Genomic DNA, 20934 nt, shown 5'->3' with positions numbered 1-20934 from the left:
TGCCCAATATCAAGTTGCTATCTTCAATATTGCAAATGTATTCATAAAATAAGCGATTCGTGCCACATATATTTGACCTCTGACCTTGAAGGATGACCTTGACCTTTCACCACTCAAAATGTGCAGCTCCATGAGATACACATGCATGCCAAATATCAAGTTGCTATCTTCAATATTGCAAAAGTATTCATAAAATAAGCGATTCATGCCACATATATTTGGCCTATGACCTTGAAGGATGACCTTGACCTTTCACCACTCAAAATGTGTAGCTCCATGAGATACACATGCATGCCAAATATCAAGTTGCTATCTTCAATATTGCAAAAGTATTCATATAATAAGCGATTCGTGCCACTTTTATTTGACCTCTGACCTTGAAGGATGACCTTGACCTTTCACCACTCAAAATGTGCAGCTTCATGAGATACACATGCATGCCAAATATCAAGTAGCTATATTCAATATAGCAAAAGTTATTGCAAAATGTTAAAGTTGGCGCAAACAGACCAACCAACCAACCAACAGACCAACCAACAGACAGGGCAAAAACAATATGTCCCCCACTACTATAGTGTGGGACATAAAAAGTTTCTCCCACTCTCTTTCACTCTTTACCAAAATGCTATAGCATCGTCTCAAAAATGTATTTTCTGGGAACAATATCAAGCATTTAATCAATTTAACACTTAAACAGATAACGTGTTATTGTTAATATATACCAAAATCACTTGCTTGTACAAAAATAGTAAATATATATGGTACTTCAATATGTATAACTATGTTGCTTCATATGTATAACATTGTTGTAATTGACATGTATGTTGAAAATCAATAAAAAACTAATAAAAAAAAGAAAGGTTTTCCTATACACGGAGTTTTCTATATGTATCATGATCTTTTTAAACAAATAGGTATTTTTTCAGTAAAGTGCAACCATGCGTTTGAACAATGTCGGATCAGTGTGGGGACTTCATATTACAAACGCACGGTTTCACTTTACTGAAAAAATACTGATTCGTTTAAAAATATCATGATAACCCTTATTTTTCTGTCTTTTGTTTTACAGACAAAAGTTACCTGCGACTTATTTACCGAAAGCGTCTTATTTGTGGACAAAGATAAAAACATGATAAACAGAATATCATTTTTTAAATCATGAATGCGTGAATAACCCAGTGTCACTATCGTTCGATAATTTCAGGCGTTTATTGTAGTTCTATGGCTTTGCTTTATATACCACAATAATCGGTCACTACAATGTACTTCCCTGCAATAAAATCATGCCAAGTTACCGGTAAGTAAAAGACTGATAGCCAACGGATGTAATCCTTCTGGAAATTGTGCTTTTCATGCATAATATTATCATAACATTTTTATAGACACGTAAAGCGTTTTAACAAATTAATATTAAATTCATTACAAATATAACACAAATATAATGTTTTTTTAAATTCCCAAATGAGAATAATAATTTGTAATCCGAAAAACACTTCCGATTTAATGTTAACACAACGTTTACAAATGCTTACTTCTAATATACAGTCATCATGTATATTTCCTGTTGATTCCTTTGTCTGACAAAAAGCGCGCTAAAATTATCTGGCAATGTACAAGGTCATGCTATACGCATGAAAAGTGTGCGTGTATTTATTTTTATACAAACTTTGTAGCGCAGAAAACATTAAATCGATTGTATCGCGAATAATTTGACACAAGTTCCTTTAATTTAATTAAAATCAAACACGCGCTTTCTTTATTGTTATGGTCTTTTAGTTGAGTAATTATTGAAACAGTTATTGCACGGTATACTGATTAAGAGAACATTTGAACGAATCTGGATTTAGTGTTGGGCGTTACGAAAACACGCTTAGCACGTCTACTGACCTATTGTGTGGAATTCGGTCTGTGATGTTTTGACAAAAGGGATTAATATGTGTGAATGCAACTCTGTCGATTTGGTCCATAATTATTGGTAATACATTGTTTTGAATGTCATTATTGTTAATCAATAAATTCTTATAAATATAATGGAGAAAATAAATAAAATGATGAAAGATGTGAGGTCACGAATGACCACAATCACTTTGACTAGGCATCTTCGATCTAAAATCAAGCATTAAATAGAATTCAAATTGTAATAGATGAACATTTTGGATGAACATTTTGATAGCATATTTGGGATTATTTTATCATAGGATGTGTGCGTCATATACGCCTATGCATCTTATATGTGGACAAAATTCGAAAAAGGTAAAAAAAAAGGGATGCGTCGTACATTCCGGTGCAACATATAACCCGAAAAATACGGTAAATGAAACTTTTAATGTTTTTACAATTTGAAATATTTTTTTGTTTGATGAACAAGAGATGGGAGCTGGTTAAACAAGTTGAGAAATGGCCAAAAGATGATAAAGACTATTGATCATGATCCTGTGGTAAGCGTGATGGCAAACTATAGCAAGAAGCCTGATTCCAATCCGTAAGAAGATTCCTACTGATCTCGCCCACACACATTTGAGAAAAGCAAGCAAAAGGCGGTGGTGGGTGGTCCTTCCGTATAGGAATACCTTCTTCACCTACTGTGACCTCTGTGAGAGAGCTAACACTTTTCCTGTCACTCTCCATGTACCACACGGTCTTGTGGCCATCAGATGCACTTTGTTCATAATAGAAAGGACCAATAGATAGTTCACCAAAATGTGGATCAAGCTTTCTTGAAACTGTTAAACCTATGGACGCATCTTTGCAATCTATCAACTTATTTGAGTTAAACTTGTATTCATACAGAACTTTCACTTCTGAGCCACATTTTGTTTTCCCATTGGAAACAATCCGAAATCTGTCAGCATCTTCAAGAATTGTAACGTCTGTAAATTCATCACAGGCTCGATTGCTTTCATATTTGAGAAAATTGGGACTTGGCGATTGGTCATTAAGATTGGCAACAAACACAAGATTCCATCCAGTTCCATTTCGTGTGCTATGAGCTACCAGTAATTCATTGCTGGTTGCACTTATTTCAGCTGTCAATACTGTAGTTTTGTCCACGTCATAATCCATCATAGTCTTTTCTGGAGTTATAAATATACAGTTCAAGGTCTTTCCGTCATCCCGGATAATATAACATTTAAAATAAAATTCAATTTCAAATTGGCTTTCAGTGCAAACTTTGACAACCATATACTTTGCACCATTATTTCCAAATACTATACAAGCATCTATGCTTTCGTTGGTGTCATCAAACTGCCTTACATTCAGATCAAAGTACTGCAAGCCTTGATCTCTCCATTGTTTACTCTGAAAACTAAACATATCTATTTCACGTCCAGACTTATACATAAGCCACGCCTCATCATCCAAGACATAAAAGCGAGTATTTAAAGAACCGTTACTAAAAATATACATAGGCGAGCTATCCTCATCAAGTTCAAACAAGCGGAACCATGTTCGAATTCTTGGCACATATGCAAAAACAACAAAGAGTGGTTTTCTTAAGTGTTCCTCGTGTTCATTATAAACAAAGCGTGGCCATAGACTGAATATTTCCATTAGCAAACACATTCTAGGAACCAGTGCAAAAATAGCGATTTCGCGTTCTGTATTGACTGCGCTGACTGATGTTTCATTTATTTCCAGTGGACTACTTGAAGGCTCAACACTTGTTTCAGGAATAGTGTTTAAGTTGCGGTTCTCAGGCCCATGGCTGTTTGGATGCAGGCAGGATACTAGTTTAGCAACCTCTTGATTCAATATTCTTAAAAGATCTTCCTTCTCGATAGCAGAACAATCCACAAATGCTTTTTCAAAACTATTAAGAACTGATCGCAAGCATATTTTAGCTGCATATGGCAAATATTCGCTGCCTTCGAACGGAGAAGCATTCTTTTGAAGGGTTTCTAGTATGACCAAACTGGCTTTTATATAACTATCAGATTTCCATTGCTTCAACCATTTCAGCAAGAACTGCAGCAAGCTGAATTTTGAACAGTGCTTCATTACGTTGTTTTGATGTAAAACAATAAGATTATTGGGAGACAGCTGCAATGTATTTTCATGATTTATTAAATAGTCATGAAATCTTGCCCTCACCATGAGTTCAGCTTTTGTTCTCAATTCATTCAATTGATAATCGAATGAGAAGAGAAAGTACTCTAGACAGTTCCGTAAATTAAGATTTTTTAGCATAAAATCTGCGCAGAATTCCTGGAGAGACTTTATTAAGAAAAATGACGAAAGTTTAAAAATATCTTCTGCATTTTCTGAATCGATATCCACCTCTCCAGAGTAAATGAAGTTTATTATCAACTCCATGGAAATGTTGTCAGTGGTGACTTGTGATAGGTCAATGTCACTCTTGGAAGATTCTGTAAACTGGCCAAGAAACAGCGATCTGAAAAACACAATGAACAATTATTATGGAGAAAAACTACGATTTCAGAGCAATTGTAAAATCAGACATTAAATTCAAATTAACAGAAAGTATATTTAAAAGCAAAATCAATCAGTTATAATGTCATAAACATTTCAACAGCTTCCAAAAAGTGACCAATAATTGACCAGACAATGACAATTTTCTAAAATATTGTCACATAATAGAAGAACAATAAAATAACACTCATTGATTATAAAAATTGTTATAATTTTTTCTTAGATGGATAAGAATTAATCGAAATAAAAAAACGGGATGGCCTGAAAGGCCAAAAGTCGCTCACCTGAGATAAAAAGAAATGACCTGTTCTTCAACAACAATGTGACTAAACTATTTTTATTCTTCCCAAACATTCATCATTTATACTTAAGCAATAATGCACACAATTCATATAAAAATACAGTTCATAAACTTTCAAAAGTTAATCATAGTTAAAACACGGTTTCAAAAACAATTATACACTTTCATGTCTAAACTTGGTCAACAGTTTGTGTTCAGTATAAGGCAAATGCCTGTATAAAGCACTAGAATGAACAAACACCCGTGATCCAGAGCTCCAGGATAAGGATTTGTACCGGTACTGCCACTGACAGAAAGAAAAGGAGTAACGCTTAAAATCAATTAGTACCTGTACTACCATATCCAAAAATACAGCTAGTACTGTACTACCCGTGATCTTGGATATTGAAGGATGTATAACTGACTTTTCAGAAACATTTGCAGCAATTATAATAAACATATTTAGCTTCTTTAATTATGATGCAAATACAAAACACATTAAAACTCATAACATAATACTATTTCTTCATTTTTCTTGACAAGAAAACACAAGCCAACTAGTAAACTAAGTAATAGAACACTAATGCCACTGTCAGACAGTTAAATGCTTAAGCAAACACTTCAACTGTCATACAGTCAATCTGATATTAACATGTTATAGCCTTTTCCCTTGGTTTATATGCTTCACGAAGTCTTTTCTTTTTCCTATTCATGTCACTTAACCATTGGATTGGATGTCACTTTTGTCAGGATGGTTAGACGACCGTATGTAGCCTAATAAAGTGTTTTTTTTTAACCGAAAGCAGTTCAGTGGGTCTCCCTTTGCGCGTAGACATATTACTTTTGACGGGTTTACGAGCTATCCGAAATGACGCAAGGGATTAGACATTAATACCAAAACCCAGTCTAAAACTTGTCGGTAATTTTAAGTAACGACCGTTAGGTTACAGACCAATCAATCTCGCCGTGCTGACGCGGACGTATCTGTACGGCCAGATGTTTTCGTAAATGCGTAAAAGGGATATTGAAGTCGTAATTGTACGTCCAGTTAATAAAAATAAATGCGTAAACCTTCATTAAAAAGCCGTATTTACGGCTGTACGGCCCTTATCTGGAGCTCTGCGTGATCACTAGAATTGAATTCACTCAATTCACTTCACTGAACAAATAATTTAGAACTCACTTTCATTGTATTATTCACTTTAAGTCTAATGTAAGACACTTTCAGAAAACAAACAGTTTAAATCCATTTCTTCGGCTTTGATTAATCATTTATAACTTGCGTTAATCACAACACACTTTAATTAAAAGATTAGCTGACATTTGTCATTTAATAAATTCACAATGTTCACTCATCACTTATAAAAAAAACACTAACTTGTTGTTGCATAAATTCTTCAAGTCCTGTTCTTTATTAAATCACTAACTCAATATTTTCAGAAAAAAATACTAATTCACTTTGCCTTAAATTATTGCACTTAGTTAAAAAAACTAAACTAACTCCACTAACTTAACATTCCCTGTTAGTGAAACACAGTAAATCATTAATTCAAAATTTTCATTTAGAGAAAAATAAGACTAAGTCACTTTTACTTGGTGAAATTTCAACTTAGAACATTAAACTCACCTCCATGATAAAACTAACAGTAGCTACATGTACATTAAACAGGTCTGGCAGATTAGTAATTCACTAACCCCAATTCAATAAGTGAATTAACTCTTTCAACTTAGAGCCAGGGGGTCGTGTAGCAGGCATAGTAACATAGGTAAATATCTAATCAAATGAGAGCACTGCTATTCTTAGCATCCAGGTAAAGATAAGCGCTGATCAAAGATCATCACTGACCACTGATGTAAACTATCTGCACTTACAGATAGTTTAAAGCATTTATTTCATTTCTTGAAACTTGAAACTTAAACTTGCTAATTTGATGAAACGCCTATTTATATAATTATATTCAATGGCGTTGTACAAAACATTTATATGTACATAAAATTGATAAAAAATAAGAGGTATTGATAATATTATGCAGCATTAATTAAAGGATTAATGATCTAAAAATGTGTGATATCAATAATAATGCTGTCAGGAACTTAAGCAATAAAACAATACCGGCTACACTATTAAAACACAGTAAAAGTAAAATATTATGCAATTAATTGATATAACTAGAGTTAAGACAATAATTATAATGATAATATGAGCAAATATTTGGCAACATAGAGACAGTGTTTTCATTAAATAAAAGGATACGTAAAAGGATATTTCTGTACTCTGGCTGTCGGATCCCGCAGCTACCGGTCACCTGTCATACTTAAGGACATTTCTTTTGGGTTTTAACCTTATTTGAACTATCGTGATTACAAGTCACAAATATGCTGACCAAGTGTGACTACAAGACACAACTTGAAGGTTAAAATTACAGTGTGACTATAAGACACAACTAGAAGGCCTAAGCATGACTAAAAGACAGCTGGTTTATGTAATTCAATCATTGAGCAAAGAAGCCCTAATGATTCTTGAATGCCAGTCACTTGTACAATGAATATCCTTTTCGAGCAAAGAAGCCCGCACAATTCTTTAATTGCTTGGTCCTATGAGTCCTAGTGACAAATAAGCCTGCACAACTGAGTCTCGATAAAAAAAATTAATCACAGGTATTCAAATTAAAATAGGGTGTAAAAGTCTCTGAAGAGAAATGTTTTCAAATTCCTTTTGAAAATGTTTATTGATGCGGAAGTCCGGATGCTCGATGGAAGGTCATTCCACAGTTTCGGACCAACAACTCCGAAACTCCTGTCCATGAAAGTTTTTCTCTTTGTGCGTTTCACATCATAACATCCATCATACGAGACGGTAGATCGTAGGGCACGTGCTGGTTCTTTTTTCTTTTAAATGTTCTGTAAGGTATTTTGGCGCGTTACCAACAGAACAATTATACATGAAGTTCAGTAATTTGAATGTTATCCTAGCCTTTACTGGTAGCCAGTGTAGTTCATACAGGGCATCTTTTGAACTGTCATATTTCTGTCGCCCGAGTACCAATTTGGCACACATGTTTTGGATACGTTGCATTTTGTTTATTTCGCATTGAGCTGTTCCATACAAGATGAGATTACAATAATCCAGATGGGATATTACCAAAGACAAAACGAGTATTTCTGTTGCTTCTTTTGTTAAGTATTTCCTTATGTTTTTGATTTTAAGGTAGTTGTACATGGCTGAACGGCACTAAATTTTGATGTGTTCTTTAAAATTTAGTGTTTCGTCTTAATATGCACCCAAATACCGTATGCATTTTTTCGCTTTAACAGTGTCACCAGCAATATATATTTCTTTAGATTGACATTTATTTAATTGGGGTCTACTACCGAACATGATGAATTCCGTTTTTGATGCGTTCATTTTTAGTTTATTCTCGTTCATCCAGTTGTTAATAACGAGTGCACAACTTTCAAGTTCTTGAATGGCAGTTCTTTCAACAAAAGAAGATGTAGGTTTGAATCGCTTGTTTGCGGTGTGGTCGTCTGCAAAACCATAGACTTTGATGGAGGGAGGAACGACATCAAATAGTGTTCCAGCGTACGTCAGGTAGAGCCATGGACCAAGACAACTAGCCTGGGGGACACTACACTCCAAAGAACGTGCCGCTGATAAAGCTGAATTAACACTTGTGCGACAGCTTCTTGGACGAAGATACGAGTCTATCCAGTTTAGTGCCGTGCCACATGCACCGTATTGTTTTTGCAACACGTCTAGTAGAATGTCATGATCGACTGTATCGAAGGCAGCACTCAAATCAATAGCGATAAGTTCTGTAACCTCTTGTTCCTCCATACCTTCGAGTATATCATTGACTAGTCTAAGTAAAGCAGATTCACAAGAATGGAATTGTCTGTAGGCTGACTGATTTTTTGGAAGGAGATTGTTTTCATTTACGTGTATATTGAGTCTAAACAGAGCAGCCTTTTCAATCACTTTCGATAGAAATGATAAGTTGCTCAATGGTCTATAGCTGGCATAACTCAGGTCTAGTCCAATTTTCTTAAGAAGTGGTCTTACTATTGCCTGTTTAAATTTTGAAGGAAAAACTCCTTGACTCAGAGAGAGATTAACCAATTTTGTCACGAACGGTAGTAACTCGTTTAAAAATGATTTTAGTACTCTTGTTGGCAATGTATCTAGTTCGCATGATTTTGTTTGAAGATGATTGATGATCTGTTTCACTTCATCTTGGGTTAGATCCTCGAACATACCGAAACATGGTACTTCCTTGTGATCGGGTGTGAATTTTTCGAAACTTGCAAGGGCATCTCGAATTTTGTTAATTTTATCCAAGAAGTGATCGGCAAAATTTTCAGCTATCGCGGTGTCGCTTTCACCTTCCGGCATAGGGTTATCAGTATTTTTTCCTGTTAATTCTGATACAAACTTGTAGAGTTTTTTAGAATCTCCGTGAAAATCAATTACTTTTTGACTAAGCGATCGTTTTTTCTCTGCATTCAACTCGAAAGTGTGCTTATTTCTGGCATTTTTGAAAAGTTCATATTGGTCTGGTTGTTTGTATTTTCTCCACATGCGTTCCAGTTTGCGTGTTTTACGTTTTAGTTCAAGAATGTTTTCATTAAACCATGGTTTTGGTGCACGACATATTTTGTTTTTCTCAATGTATGGAGCGTGTTTATCAAGAATTCTACAGATTTCATCTTCAAATTGCTCTACAAAAGTATCTACTTTGTCTGCTGTAATTGACATTTCATTGAGGTCGTTAGTAAATGCTGAGTGGTCTATGTTTTTAAAATTTCGAAATTTTATTGTTTGACTCTTGATATTTTCTTTTTGTACTTTGGTAACGACTTTAACTACACAATGGTCCGAAAAGAAAGTGCCTGGTTCACACGAATTGATTTCAATACCATTTGTAGCCTCAGAGATTACTAGGTCGAGTGTATTTCCCTCTGTGTGTGTGCTGAAATTAACATGTTGTTCCAAACCCATTGCTACAAGAGAATTCTTAAATTCAGTCACAACACTGTTAGTTTTGTTGGCATGCAAATTGAAATCTCCAAGAAACATACGATTTGAATAGTTGGGAACAATGTCCTCCATAAATTCGAAAAATTATGTTAAAAATTGATGTTCTGTCCCTAATGAATGTGGTCTGTAAACGCCAATTACATTAATTGTAATGCTTTTGAGAATCAGTTGCCATATACCATGTTCAAATGTCCGGGTAATACTACTTGACACTTTTCGTACAGTAACCCCAGTCCGACAAGTTAAAGCCACTCCGCCGCCTGTTTTATTTGAACGATTTACAGTACTCATTGTATAACCATTTTGATTTCTTAAGAATTATCATACAATGAAAATATACCTGATCTATCATTAATGAATTTTAAGTTATTTACTATCATCAATGAATTTTAAAGTTATTAAAAATTGTAATTTAAAGAATTATTATTGTTAGAATGAAAACAAAGTAAACAATTACAAGGCAGGCGTTACAATACATATAAAGAAAACTGCCCCCCCCCCCGGTCCAAACCATTTTCGAACTCAACCCTCATATCCAAGAAGTTCACAATATGTCAAAAAAACTGATATAAATATTAGTTTCTGTTAGTCTAGAAGTTGCTTCAAAAATTTAGTTTATAAAATAAGTCTAACTTAATCTAAAGAACACAATTTATGGAGAGTGGAAAACTCCAGTTACTCATATGTAAAAAATAAGAAGAATTTACAAAAGTTATTTCAATCAAAAAAGTCTTTATAATTTAGAAATGGTCAAATAACAAGGTTGCCATGGAAACAGTATCATAGCACAGTTGTCTGCTAAATACATCAAAACACAGTAGGTTAACTTGGCTTATCAGTAAAGATCAAAGATAAGGCTCTACAGTGCATTAGAGATAGGTTTATTAAATTGCATGCAAACTACTGTCTTTATGTACACCACATTTTATGACAGAAGTCCCAGGTTTATACAAGGGAGTTAACTATTACTTAACTATTAGAGAGTATGTACAGGTTATCTTTCTTTAACATTATGGCTTATCACAACTAGACTGTTTTCACAATATACATATATACATATAGAGAAAACTAGCCGCCCCTTGGCAGCCATGTTTTTCAACGAAGGTTACCATTTCTGAACTCATCCAAGTTATCATTTGGACAAATCTTCTGAGCAAGTTTCATGAAGATCGGAAAATAAATGTAGCCTCTAGAGTGTTAACACGGTTTTACTATAGCCATATAAGGAAAAATGCCCCGCCCCCCTGGCGGCCAAGTTTTTCAACAAACTGACATCATTTTCGAACTCGTCCAAGATATTATTGGGATGAATCTTCTGACCAAGTTTAATGAGGATCGGACAATAAATGTGGCCTCTAGAGTGTTAACAAGATTTTGCTATAGCCATATAAGGAAAAATTCCCCGCCCCTTGGCAGCCATGTTTTTCAAGCAAACGTAACCATTTTCGAACTCATCAAAGATATCATTGAAACCAATCTACTGACCAAATTTCATGAAGATTGGACAATAAATGTGGCCTCTAGAGAGTGAACAAGGCAAATGTTGAAGTCGCACAACGGACGACAGACAAAAGGCGATCACAAAAGCTCACCATGAGCATGTTGTGCTCAGGTGAGCTAAAAACAAGACTATTGCCAAGCAATATATGTCCCCTTCCCACTCCACCATTGTCATAATTTATTTTTTCACTTGTTACCATATCAACCAGAATTTTTGATGTAGGAACAAAATAAAATGACGTGCATAATGTCCATATTGCCATATATCCATGTTTCAAATTTCATGAAAAAATAATAAGAACTTTTCAATCGCAGGATCCAGAAAAGTGTGACGGACTGACAGACAGACAGACAGACACACAGAGCGCAAACCAGAAGTTCCCACAAGGGAAAGCTTGTCAGAAGAACATAAAGGTCACAGTGACCTTGACCTTTGACCTAGTGACCCAAAAATGGGTGTAGAACCTATCAAGGCTACATATGAAGTTTCAATTTTGTAGGTGAAAACACTTTGATTTTACAGCCAATGTTAAGGTTTTAGCATGACGCGGACAGCGGACGGCAGACGCCGAACAGCGAGCTGCCTATAACAATACCTCCGGTTTTCTCGGAAAACAGCCAAGCTAAAAATGACGCTTATTGGTAACCAAATGACAGTCCCCAAGACGCACCAATTTGAAAAAATGTGATTTCAAGTCAATCCATTAACAAACAATACCTATAAAGCAACCTCTTATTTACATTCAAGCCATCACAATTTAAAGATATGGATGAGACAGGAATTTTAAAGCAAAATTTGACAATTGACCTATATGAGTGAGCTTAGGCTAACAGATAGGAGACAGCTGTGAGATGCTACACTTCGTCTTCTGGTGTGCCAAGGTGTTTTTAAATCCCTCAATATATGGCCAACATATGGCTGAGACAGGAATTTCAAGCTCTTTTTCTGGCAAAATTTGACCTTTAATCAGTGTGACATTGATCTTATAGGTAGGGAGACGGAAAATGCAGTGTATCACGTCATCTTGTGATGGTTTACATTTGTGATTTCAAAATCAATCAATATATGACCAATAGATCATGGCTTAGACAGGAATTTTTGCACAGACAGACAGACAAAGAGACTGCTATAAACCACCTTTTTTAAATGGGCCATACAAATCTCAAATAACAATAACAAACAAATGATACAACTTAAGTATATCCAATATTCAATACAAACAAGAGTTGGCTCACATGTAACAAAAGCTAAGCTAATGACTAGAGTGGTAACACAACTGGCCTTTTCAGTGGTTAAAATATTTTTTTTAGATTAAACCTGGTGGCCCAGTTTAGGACCATATGACGCAGATTCAAACTCAGACAACAAAATGGCAAGATAACCATTCTGACCAAGATTGGGTCATGCATGTGGCCTCTTGAGTGGTAACAAGTTTTTTCTTAAAATAAGCCTGGTTACCTAGTTTTTTTACCCTAGTGACCAAGATTTGAACTTAACCTTACTATTGTCCAAATAAACCATCCATATTTTTCTGTTCTTATAAAGTTCTCGTAAAAGGCACTTTCCCAAATAAGGAAAACATGGAAAATTACAAATAGCTGTCCGAAAAATTAGAAAAATGACGAAAAATTGAGTCAATTTCAATCCATAAGAACATAATCTACAAGGGAACAAATAAAATGAGCACTGAAACTGAACATTTCAGCAAAAAGACATATTAAAAGTGAAAAAAAAAGTTAGGTTTGTGCAATAAAGTACCAAGCACTTGAAAGACCCTCAATTCCAAATCTGAAAATTTTCCCTATTTGAGAGTTTTATATCTTAATTTTTCCCCATTGGCATGGTATCAGTACTTTTCCCAATTGATAAATACATGTAACAAGCAAATTCGATGAATTGATATCCCCCGCCAAATAAATTTTGTTTATGGATGGGTGTAGAACTATAAGAAATAGTATACATGTATGTAAAGGGTTGTGCTTTTTGTCAATTTTTTTAAAACTCATTTGTACCTGTGATGGGCTTGCAGACAATAAAATGCAGACCACTGCCTGATAATTTAGAACAATTACATCAGGACATTTTGAGAATCGTTTTGAGTATGGTAGAATATTTACCAAATAAGGCATTTTTAATCAAAATGTGTGATTTTAACCTTTGTGATTTTACACTCAGCTAGATAATGGAGAACAATTGTGTAAAGTTATTACAGAAACCCTTAACGCATACATGTACTAAAGGTATGACTAAATAATGAATAATTTATCAAATTTGTGACTTTTGACTTCAATGTGTGACCTTGACCTTAGCCCCTAGAATTATGGGTGTTGAATGTGAAGCACCCCCAGATGATTGAGAACAACTATGGCAAGTTTCATGGCTCTAAACCTATATTAAAAAGCATTTTTTAAGATACAAAGGGCCATAACTCTGTTATTTATAGATGGTGTACAATGCCATTTGGCGTGCATCATCCTCTTATATATATACTCATACAAAGTTTCAATGAAATCAGCCGAAGCACTTCCAAGATATGGCTCTGGGCACAAAAATTGCTATTTTTGCAAGATACACAGGACCATAACTCCATTATTAACAGATGGTGCTCAATGCCTTTTGGCATGCATCATCCTCTTATTCAAATATATATTTATACCAAGTTTCAATTAAATCCGCCGAAGCACTTCCAAGATATGGGTCCAGACACAATAGTGTGTGCCGGACGGATGGAAAGATGGACAGAAAGACGGACGGACATCACCAAAAAATATCTTAGAGGATAACTAGTCTGACAAAGTTTCATTTATAACCCCGTACACTGGTAAGAAAAGAAAGTTTTTCTGTGATTTGGCAGGTGAATTTTATTTTTGGACACATGTGAACTAACTTCAAACTTGGCCTAGATATTGTCCAGTTAAACATTGTGACCAAGTGTCATCAAGATTGCGTGGAATATGTGGTCTGTTCTCTAGAGTTGTAATGACCTCAAAGTTGACAACACACACTGCCTGACAAGGGACATATGATGATCACATTAGCTTTTCTTGAGCACTCTGTGCTCAGGTGAGCTAAAAGGAACCTATACCTAAAATAGTTACTGCCTGCAGCAAGTACACATTTGTGAGCCTTGATTTCCGCACTGCCCACTCGAAGTACAACATCGCATAATGACTCATCTTTCCTCAGATCATTCAGGCTGTTAAGAGTGGTGGAGAAATGCTCCGCTGGTGCTTTGTATGCCACCATGGTGCGCATGGCTCGCATAGACCTGAAAAGGGTTTTCTCAATTTGTTACAAAAGCAAACAAAACTAGAGCTTTGTCACAGACGTGACGTTAACCCCCACATGCTGCATTGACACAGAATATTTTGCATGCTTGTTCCATAATCTAATGAATAGTTAAAGGGACATCACTGTTTTATACTTAACTATTATTCGTAAGAGTTATCTTTATATATGAATATTCTATACAGTTTGTTGAACACTTGCAGCTTAGACATTACTGAATAAACATGTAGCCGCATACGCCTTGAGTTGTAATAACTACACCGGCTAGACAACAACATGGTGTCAGAAGTTAAAAAACTTCAGATACAACCAATGCAATTTTGATTTTAACACAATCATATATTTCCAGGATTTTTGTGCTAATTGTGACATTCTGCTCATTTTAAAAGATGGAAAGCGGACACAATATAGGCCAAACTCCAAGGATGGACTGGGACAATGCGGACTTACATTAAGCATTTAAATCGTTCAAATCGTACTGTGATTTCATGTTCAAAAGTCCATTAACAGGAAAAGACGTAGAAACCAGATGTAACAAGAGTCAAAATTTGTGTGCATATGGAAAGGCCTTGTCCATATACACATGCATGCCAAATATGAAATTGCTATCTGAAGCGACATAGAAGTTATGAGCATTTTTCGAAACCTAAACGCAAAGTGTGACTGACAGACGGACGGACAGTCCGATCACTATATGCGCTCCTTTGGGGGCATAAAATATATATATATAATATATATAACAATTTACAAATAATGTTCCACCAACCTTTTTCATGAAACTCTTCTACTCAATCACACAAAAAACAAAAATTCTCCCTTGACAAAATTAATGGAAAGACCAAGTCGACCCTACTGGAAACTATAGTTCGCATCACCAATGCTCCAAAGATTTTCACATAGTCCATTAAATGTTGAAAATCAAACAACAAAAAAGCTGTTGTAATTATTACATCTATGTTAGAATGAAATCAAAAACAGATAATAAACCTACTAACGCAACTTTCTCTTGCTTCATTAAATATCTTTTTTTTTAAGTTTATAACACATCGAAAGTAAAAGCAACCTTACCATTTCAGTTTGACTCACTTCCATGTGACGCCACTAAATGTTGACAAATGCCATGTTCCAGCATTTGTTGGCATTGGTTGGTGCAAATGTAAAAACAATGCAAGATTGCTGTAACACCATTTTGAAGTATAAAGATTTACCACATTGTTGCCAATAGGCAAACTTTTGTTCAAAGTTCATATTCTTTGATATTATACCAGCCAACAAAATTGGTGTGCACCTGTTTTTGTTTTTTCAACAGAAAAAAAAAACTTTTTATTCTTTTAATAGACAATACATGTACATATTGTACCATTGAGACCAAAAACGCAACTAAAGGTTAAAAGCATGGTTATAGATGTTAACTCAACGAAACAGCAATGACGTGAAATAAAATTATGACAAACACTCTTTGAAGAGATTATGTTTCTATTTTAAATAGATGAAATATTATCCTTATTATTTTGTCTGGACACTGTACAAATGAACAGTTTTCACAAAGCTTGCAGATCCCTTCAACAATTATTAATTTTGTTTGTAAAGGCCAAAATAAAAAATAGGTCCTTTTCTGCTTTCCTTGTGAAAAATAACAGGGTCAATAGGTCAATGTTTTTTTTGAAGGGGGGGGGGGGGTGGGGGGTACTAAAATGGAAAGCTACTACAGCTTTTAATAAGAGAAATATGTATATATATATGCTTTGTTTGCTTGATATTACCTCTTATACGAACGAAAATAAAGAAAAAAAATTGTATTTTTTTTGCGACCCCAATAAAATGTTGAGGGTGGGCGCCGATTCGGGAGACTCGGTCGGGCGACCCGAAACGGACCTAAATTTTTTTGGCCTAAGTTCGATTTTTTTTCAGTCCTATCACAGCCATCAGTTTACGCTTTACCAATTTGATATGGGCCGTGCTCTGTGAAAAGGGGGTTTAATGCATGTGCGTAAAGTGTCATCCCAGATAAGCCTGTGCAGTAAACATCGGCTAATCAGGGACAACACTTTCCACCTAAACTAGATTTTTGCTAAGAAGAGACTTTTTTTAAATAAAAAAGATCATAAAACTAAAAGCCGAAAGTGTCTTACCTGATGAGCCATTGCAGACTGCACAGGCTAATATAGGACGACACTTTACGCACAAGCATTAAACCCCTTTTTCAAAGAGCACTGCCCATATGCATTTTGATGCTATTGTTGTCCCTTAGAAAGTTACATTTAATTAAAGACCTTTCTTACTATATTCAAGTTTTATATGCTTCACTTCCAACCCTTAGATAATGTTGAGCAGCAAACAGCATAAAACATGAACAGCCATGTTCACCTTGTTTCTGAGTGGGAAAGGGTTGACCATTACCCCTGACAGGCAGGCTTGTTGGAACTATGTGCAAATACATTTGCCAGAAGCTGACAAACGCCCTTCTTTAATCAGAGGTAGGGATTCTTGTATGATGAAGTAAGACCAAGAGCACCGCATAGCGGTTGCCAACTCTCGGCTGCGGGTGCAGTTTTGAATAAATGAAAGCTTGTGAGAAGAAATTATTGTTTTTAGAGGTCACAGTGACTTTGACCTTTGACCTAGTGACCCAAAATGTGGTGTGTAAAACTCATCAAGGTGCAGCTACATATGAAGTTTCAAAGTTGTAGGTGGAAGCACTTTGATTTTAGAGCAAATGTTAATGTTTTAACACGGCGGGCGACACAACACTACACGCTGGCTATGACAATACCTCGGGTTTTCTCCGAAAACAGCCCAGCTAATAATCACATATTTGTCAGAGGGCTTACCAAAAGCCACAGAGTTCATTCTCTTGAAAGATTTAATAAGCATTATCATATATGTATCAAACATTTATAAATTTTGCTAAATTAAACAGTATTTTTTGGGGTCATATTTTGTAACAAAACAGTAAGTTTACCTTAAGTCTCTTTCTGGTGCACATAATACACTGGCAGTTCACACCTGCCCCAATTAAATCGGAATTTTAGGAAGAGTTGCCAGAGACACTTGTCTCCTACCAATGCCCACTGAGGTGATGTGGCCAAGCAAGTTAGGGAGGGAGGTTTAGGTCAGTATTAAGTGTACATACTTATGCCAGTAACTGACAACTGCCCTTCATGAATCAGTTGTAAGGTTAAGAATGGTCTACATAGGCCTGAAAATCAATAGGGGTCATCTGCGAGTCATGATTAATGTACCTATGAAGTTTCATGATCCTAGCCATAAGCTTTCTTGAGTTATCATCGGGAAACCATTTTACTATTTCGGGTCACCGTGACCTTGACCTTTGACCGAGTGACCTCAAAATCAAAAGGGGTCATCTGCGAGTCATGATCAATCTACCTATCAAGTTTCATGATCCTAGGCATAAGCATTCTTGAGTTATCATCCAGAAACCATTTTACTATTTCGGGTCACCGTGATCTTCACCTTTGACCTGAAAATCAATAGGGGTCATCTGCCAGTCATGATCAATGTACCTATGAAGTTTCATGATCCTAGCCATAAGCTTTCTTGAGTTATCATCCGAAAATTATTTTACTATTTCGGGTCACCGTGACCTTGACCTTTGACCTTGTGACCTCAAAATCAATAGGGGTCATCTGCCAGTCATGATCAAACTATACCTATCAAATTTCATGATCCTAGGCATAAGCATTCTTGAGTTATCATCCGGAAACCATTTTACTACTTCGGGTCACCATGACCTTGACCTTTGACCTTGTGACCTGAAAATCGATAGGGGTCATCTGCGAGTCATGATTAATCTACCTATCAAGTTTCTTGATCCTAGGCATAAGCGTTCTTGAGTTATCATCCGGAAACCATTTTACTATTTCGGGTCACCGTGACCTTGACCTTTGACCTAGTGACCTGAAAATCAATAGGGTTCATCAGCGAGTCATGGTCAATGTACCTATCAAGTTTCATGATCCTAGGCATAAGCGTTCTTGAGTTATCATCCGGAAACCATTTTACTATTTCGGGTCACCGTGACCTTGACCTTTGACCTTGTGACCTCAAAATCAATAGGGGTCATCTGCGAGTCATGATCAATCTACCTTTATAGTTTCATGATCCTAGGCATAAGCGTTCTTGAGTTATCATCCGGAAAACATTTTACTATTTCGGGTCACCGTTACCTTGACCTTTGACCTAGTGACCTGAAAATCAATAGGGGTCATTTTCGAGTCATGATCAATGTACCTATCAAGTTTCATGATCCTAGGCAAAAGCGTTCTTGAGTTATCATCCGGAAAACATTTTACTATTTTCGGATCACCGTGACCTTGACCTTTGACCCAGTGACCTGAAAATCAATAGGGGTCATCTGCGATTCATGATCAATCTACCTATCAAGTTTCATGATCCTAGGCATAAGCGTTCTTGAATTATCATCCAGAAACCATTTTACTATTTCGGGTCACAGTGACCTTGACATTTGACCTAGTGACCTCAAAATCAATAGGGGTCATCTGCGAGTCATGATCAATGTACCTATGAAGTTTCATGATCCTAGGCCTAAGCGTTCTTGAGTCCGGAAACCACCTGGTGGACGGACCGACCGACCGACAGACCGACATGTGCCAAGCAATATACCCCCTCTTCTTCGAAGGGGGGCATAATTATTTAATGTTATAGGTTGGCGAAAAAGGACGTTCACTTTATAGTACATGGACATTAACTTATGACCAGAAGAAAGACTTGCAACATCATTTTGCTCAATTTGAACAGTATTGCAAACTCAAATCTAACAAAATTTACTCAAAATATGTTTGCAAAACCAGAATACAAAAGGCTGGAGAAACGTTCGAACAGTTTGCTACAGATTTGAGATTATTAATCAAGGATTGTGATTACCTTGATGAAATCATTGATGAAATGATACGGGACCATATCATATTTGGAATACGTACCCAGAAACTACGCGAAAGAATGATTAGTGAAGGGAATAATCTAACACTTCAGACATTGCCAGAACATACGAGCTGACGAAAAGCCAGGTGAAGTCCATGGACAACAGTGGCATACATGCTGTCACCAGTGGATCAAAAGGTCGAACAAAAACCGAATCTAAGCCAAAACAGAAGTGACGGGATAAGCCTCACTACGCGAGGGATAAGCCTCATCTACGCGAACATGGGAAAATGTACAAACTGTGGTGGTAGTTGTCATCATACACGAGAACTTTGCCCGGCAAAGGCAAAGACATGCAATTATTGCCACACGATGAACCATTTTGCATCAGTGTGTTTCCAGAAAAGCAAGGACAACAGCACCAGACCTAAACATAGAGCAAAAATTGATAAGGTAAATGACTTTCTGACTCAAATCAAAGTGACACCAATGATCAATATTTTATCAATTCGGTTGTTTATGATAAGCAAAAGAATCAAGCTCATGTTAAACTCAATGTTGGTTCACAAGAAACAAAAATAATGTTCAAAATTGACTCCGGTGCACAGGTCAATATCATTCCATTACATAAATTTGCAACGTTAGGGATTAAAGGTCAACTCAAAAACACTAACATCAAACTATCAGCTTACAATAGAACATCACTTAAGGTTAATGGCATGATTCGTCTCAAGTGTGGCTACGACGGTAAACAGTCATATCAGGACTTTTACGTTGTAGACAGCCCCTCCAGTCCCATATTAGGTTTAGACACATGCATGTCTATGAATCTAATGATGTTCCAGTTATTCACCCACCTAGACGTGTTCCTGTAGCAATCAAAGACAGACTCATAAAAGAGTTAAACAGAAACCAAAGTTACTGAACCGTCGGAATGGGTCAACAGTATGGTTACTGTTGAAAAGCCCAGTGGTTCTTTGCGGGTGTGTATTGACCCAAAAAACTTTAATGACGCTATAATGAGACGGCACTATCCATCAAGATCAATTGACGACATTTTGTCTGACCTGAATGTGATGCACTACAGACTACTGGTCTGTCAATTGAACAAAAAGTCATCTTTCTTGACAGTGTTCAATACCCCATTTGGGAGATATAGGTATCTGAGACTACCATATGAGATAAACCGCGCACAGCACATTTTTGTTCGGACAATGGACGAATGCCTTGAAGGTCTACAGGGCATCAAGGTCATTGTAGATAATATTGTTTGTTTTGAACGTAACAGACTAGAACATGACAAGAATCTCGAACTATTGATGGACAGGTGTCAACAGATTGGTCTAAAGCTCAATGCCGACAAAACTGAAGTCGGACGGACAGAAATTCCATTCTTTGGTCATGTACTGACAGAAAATGGACTGAAAATTGATCCTTCAAAAGTAAAAGCGATTCAGGAAATGCCATCTCCACAGTCAAAGTCTGAACTTAAGA

The 20934-nt window shown here is 36.1% G+C and overlaps 1 protein-coding gene across 3 annotated transcripts; it reads right to left on the bottom strand.

Moving 5' to 3' along the window:
- Window positions 1–1734: 1734 nt before the first annotated feature.
- Window positions 1735–15637, bottom strand: LOC127875343 (uncharacterized). Of its 3 annotated transcripts, none has more exons than XM_052420341.1 (3): window positions 15607–15637; window positions 14336–14518; window positions 1735–4393 (listed from the first exon to the last, which is right to left on the bottom strand). In XM_052420341.1, the coding sequence occupies exons 2-3, from the start codon at window positions 14512–14514 to the stop codon at window positions 2419–2421; spliced, it is 2154 nt and encodes a 717-aa protein (XP_052276301.1). In that variant the 5' UTR covers window positions 14515–14518; window positions 15607–15637; the 3' UTR covers window positions 1735–2418. The 3 variants fall into 3 exon arrangements, with proteins under 3 accessions (XP_052276301.1, XP_052276300.1, XP_052276302.1); XM_052420340.1 differs by lacking the exon at window positions 15607–15637 and adding an exon at window positions 15305–15574; XM_052420342.1 differs by lacking the exon at window positions 15607–15637 and adding an exon at window positions 14680–14889.
- Window positions 15638–20934: the final 5297 nt, after the last annotated feature.

The sequence above is a fragment of the Dreissena polymorpha genome, chromosome 3, assembly GCF_020536995.1.
Source record: "Dreissena polymorpha isolate Duluth1 chromosome 3, UMN_Dpol_1.0, whole genome shotgun sequence".
Classification (NCBI taxonomy): Eukaryota; Metazoa; Mollusca; class Bivalvia; order Myida; family Dreissenidae; genus Dreissena; species Dreissena polymorpha.
The sequence above is the reverse complement of the archived record's forward strand: the minus strand, read 5'-3'. Positions and strand labels throughout refer to the sequence as shown.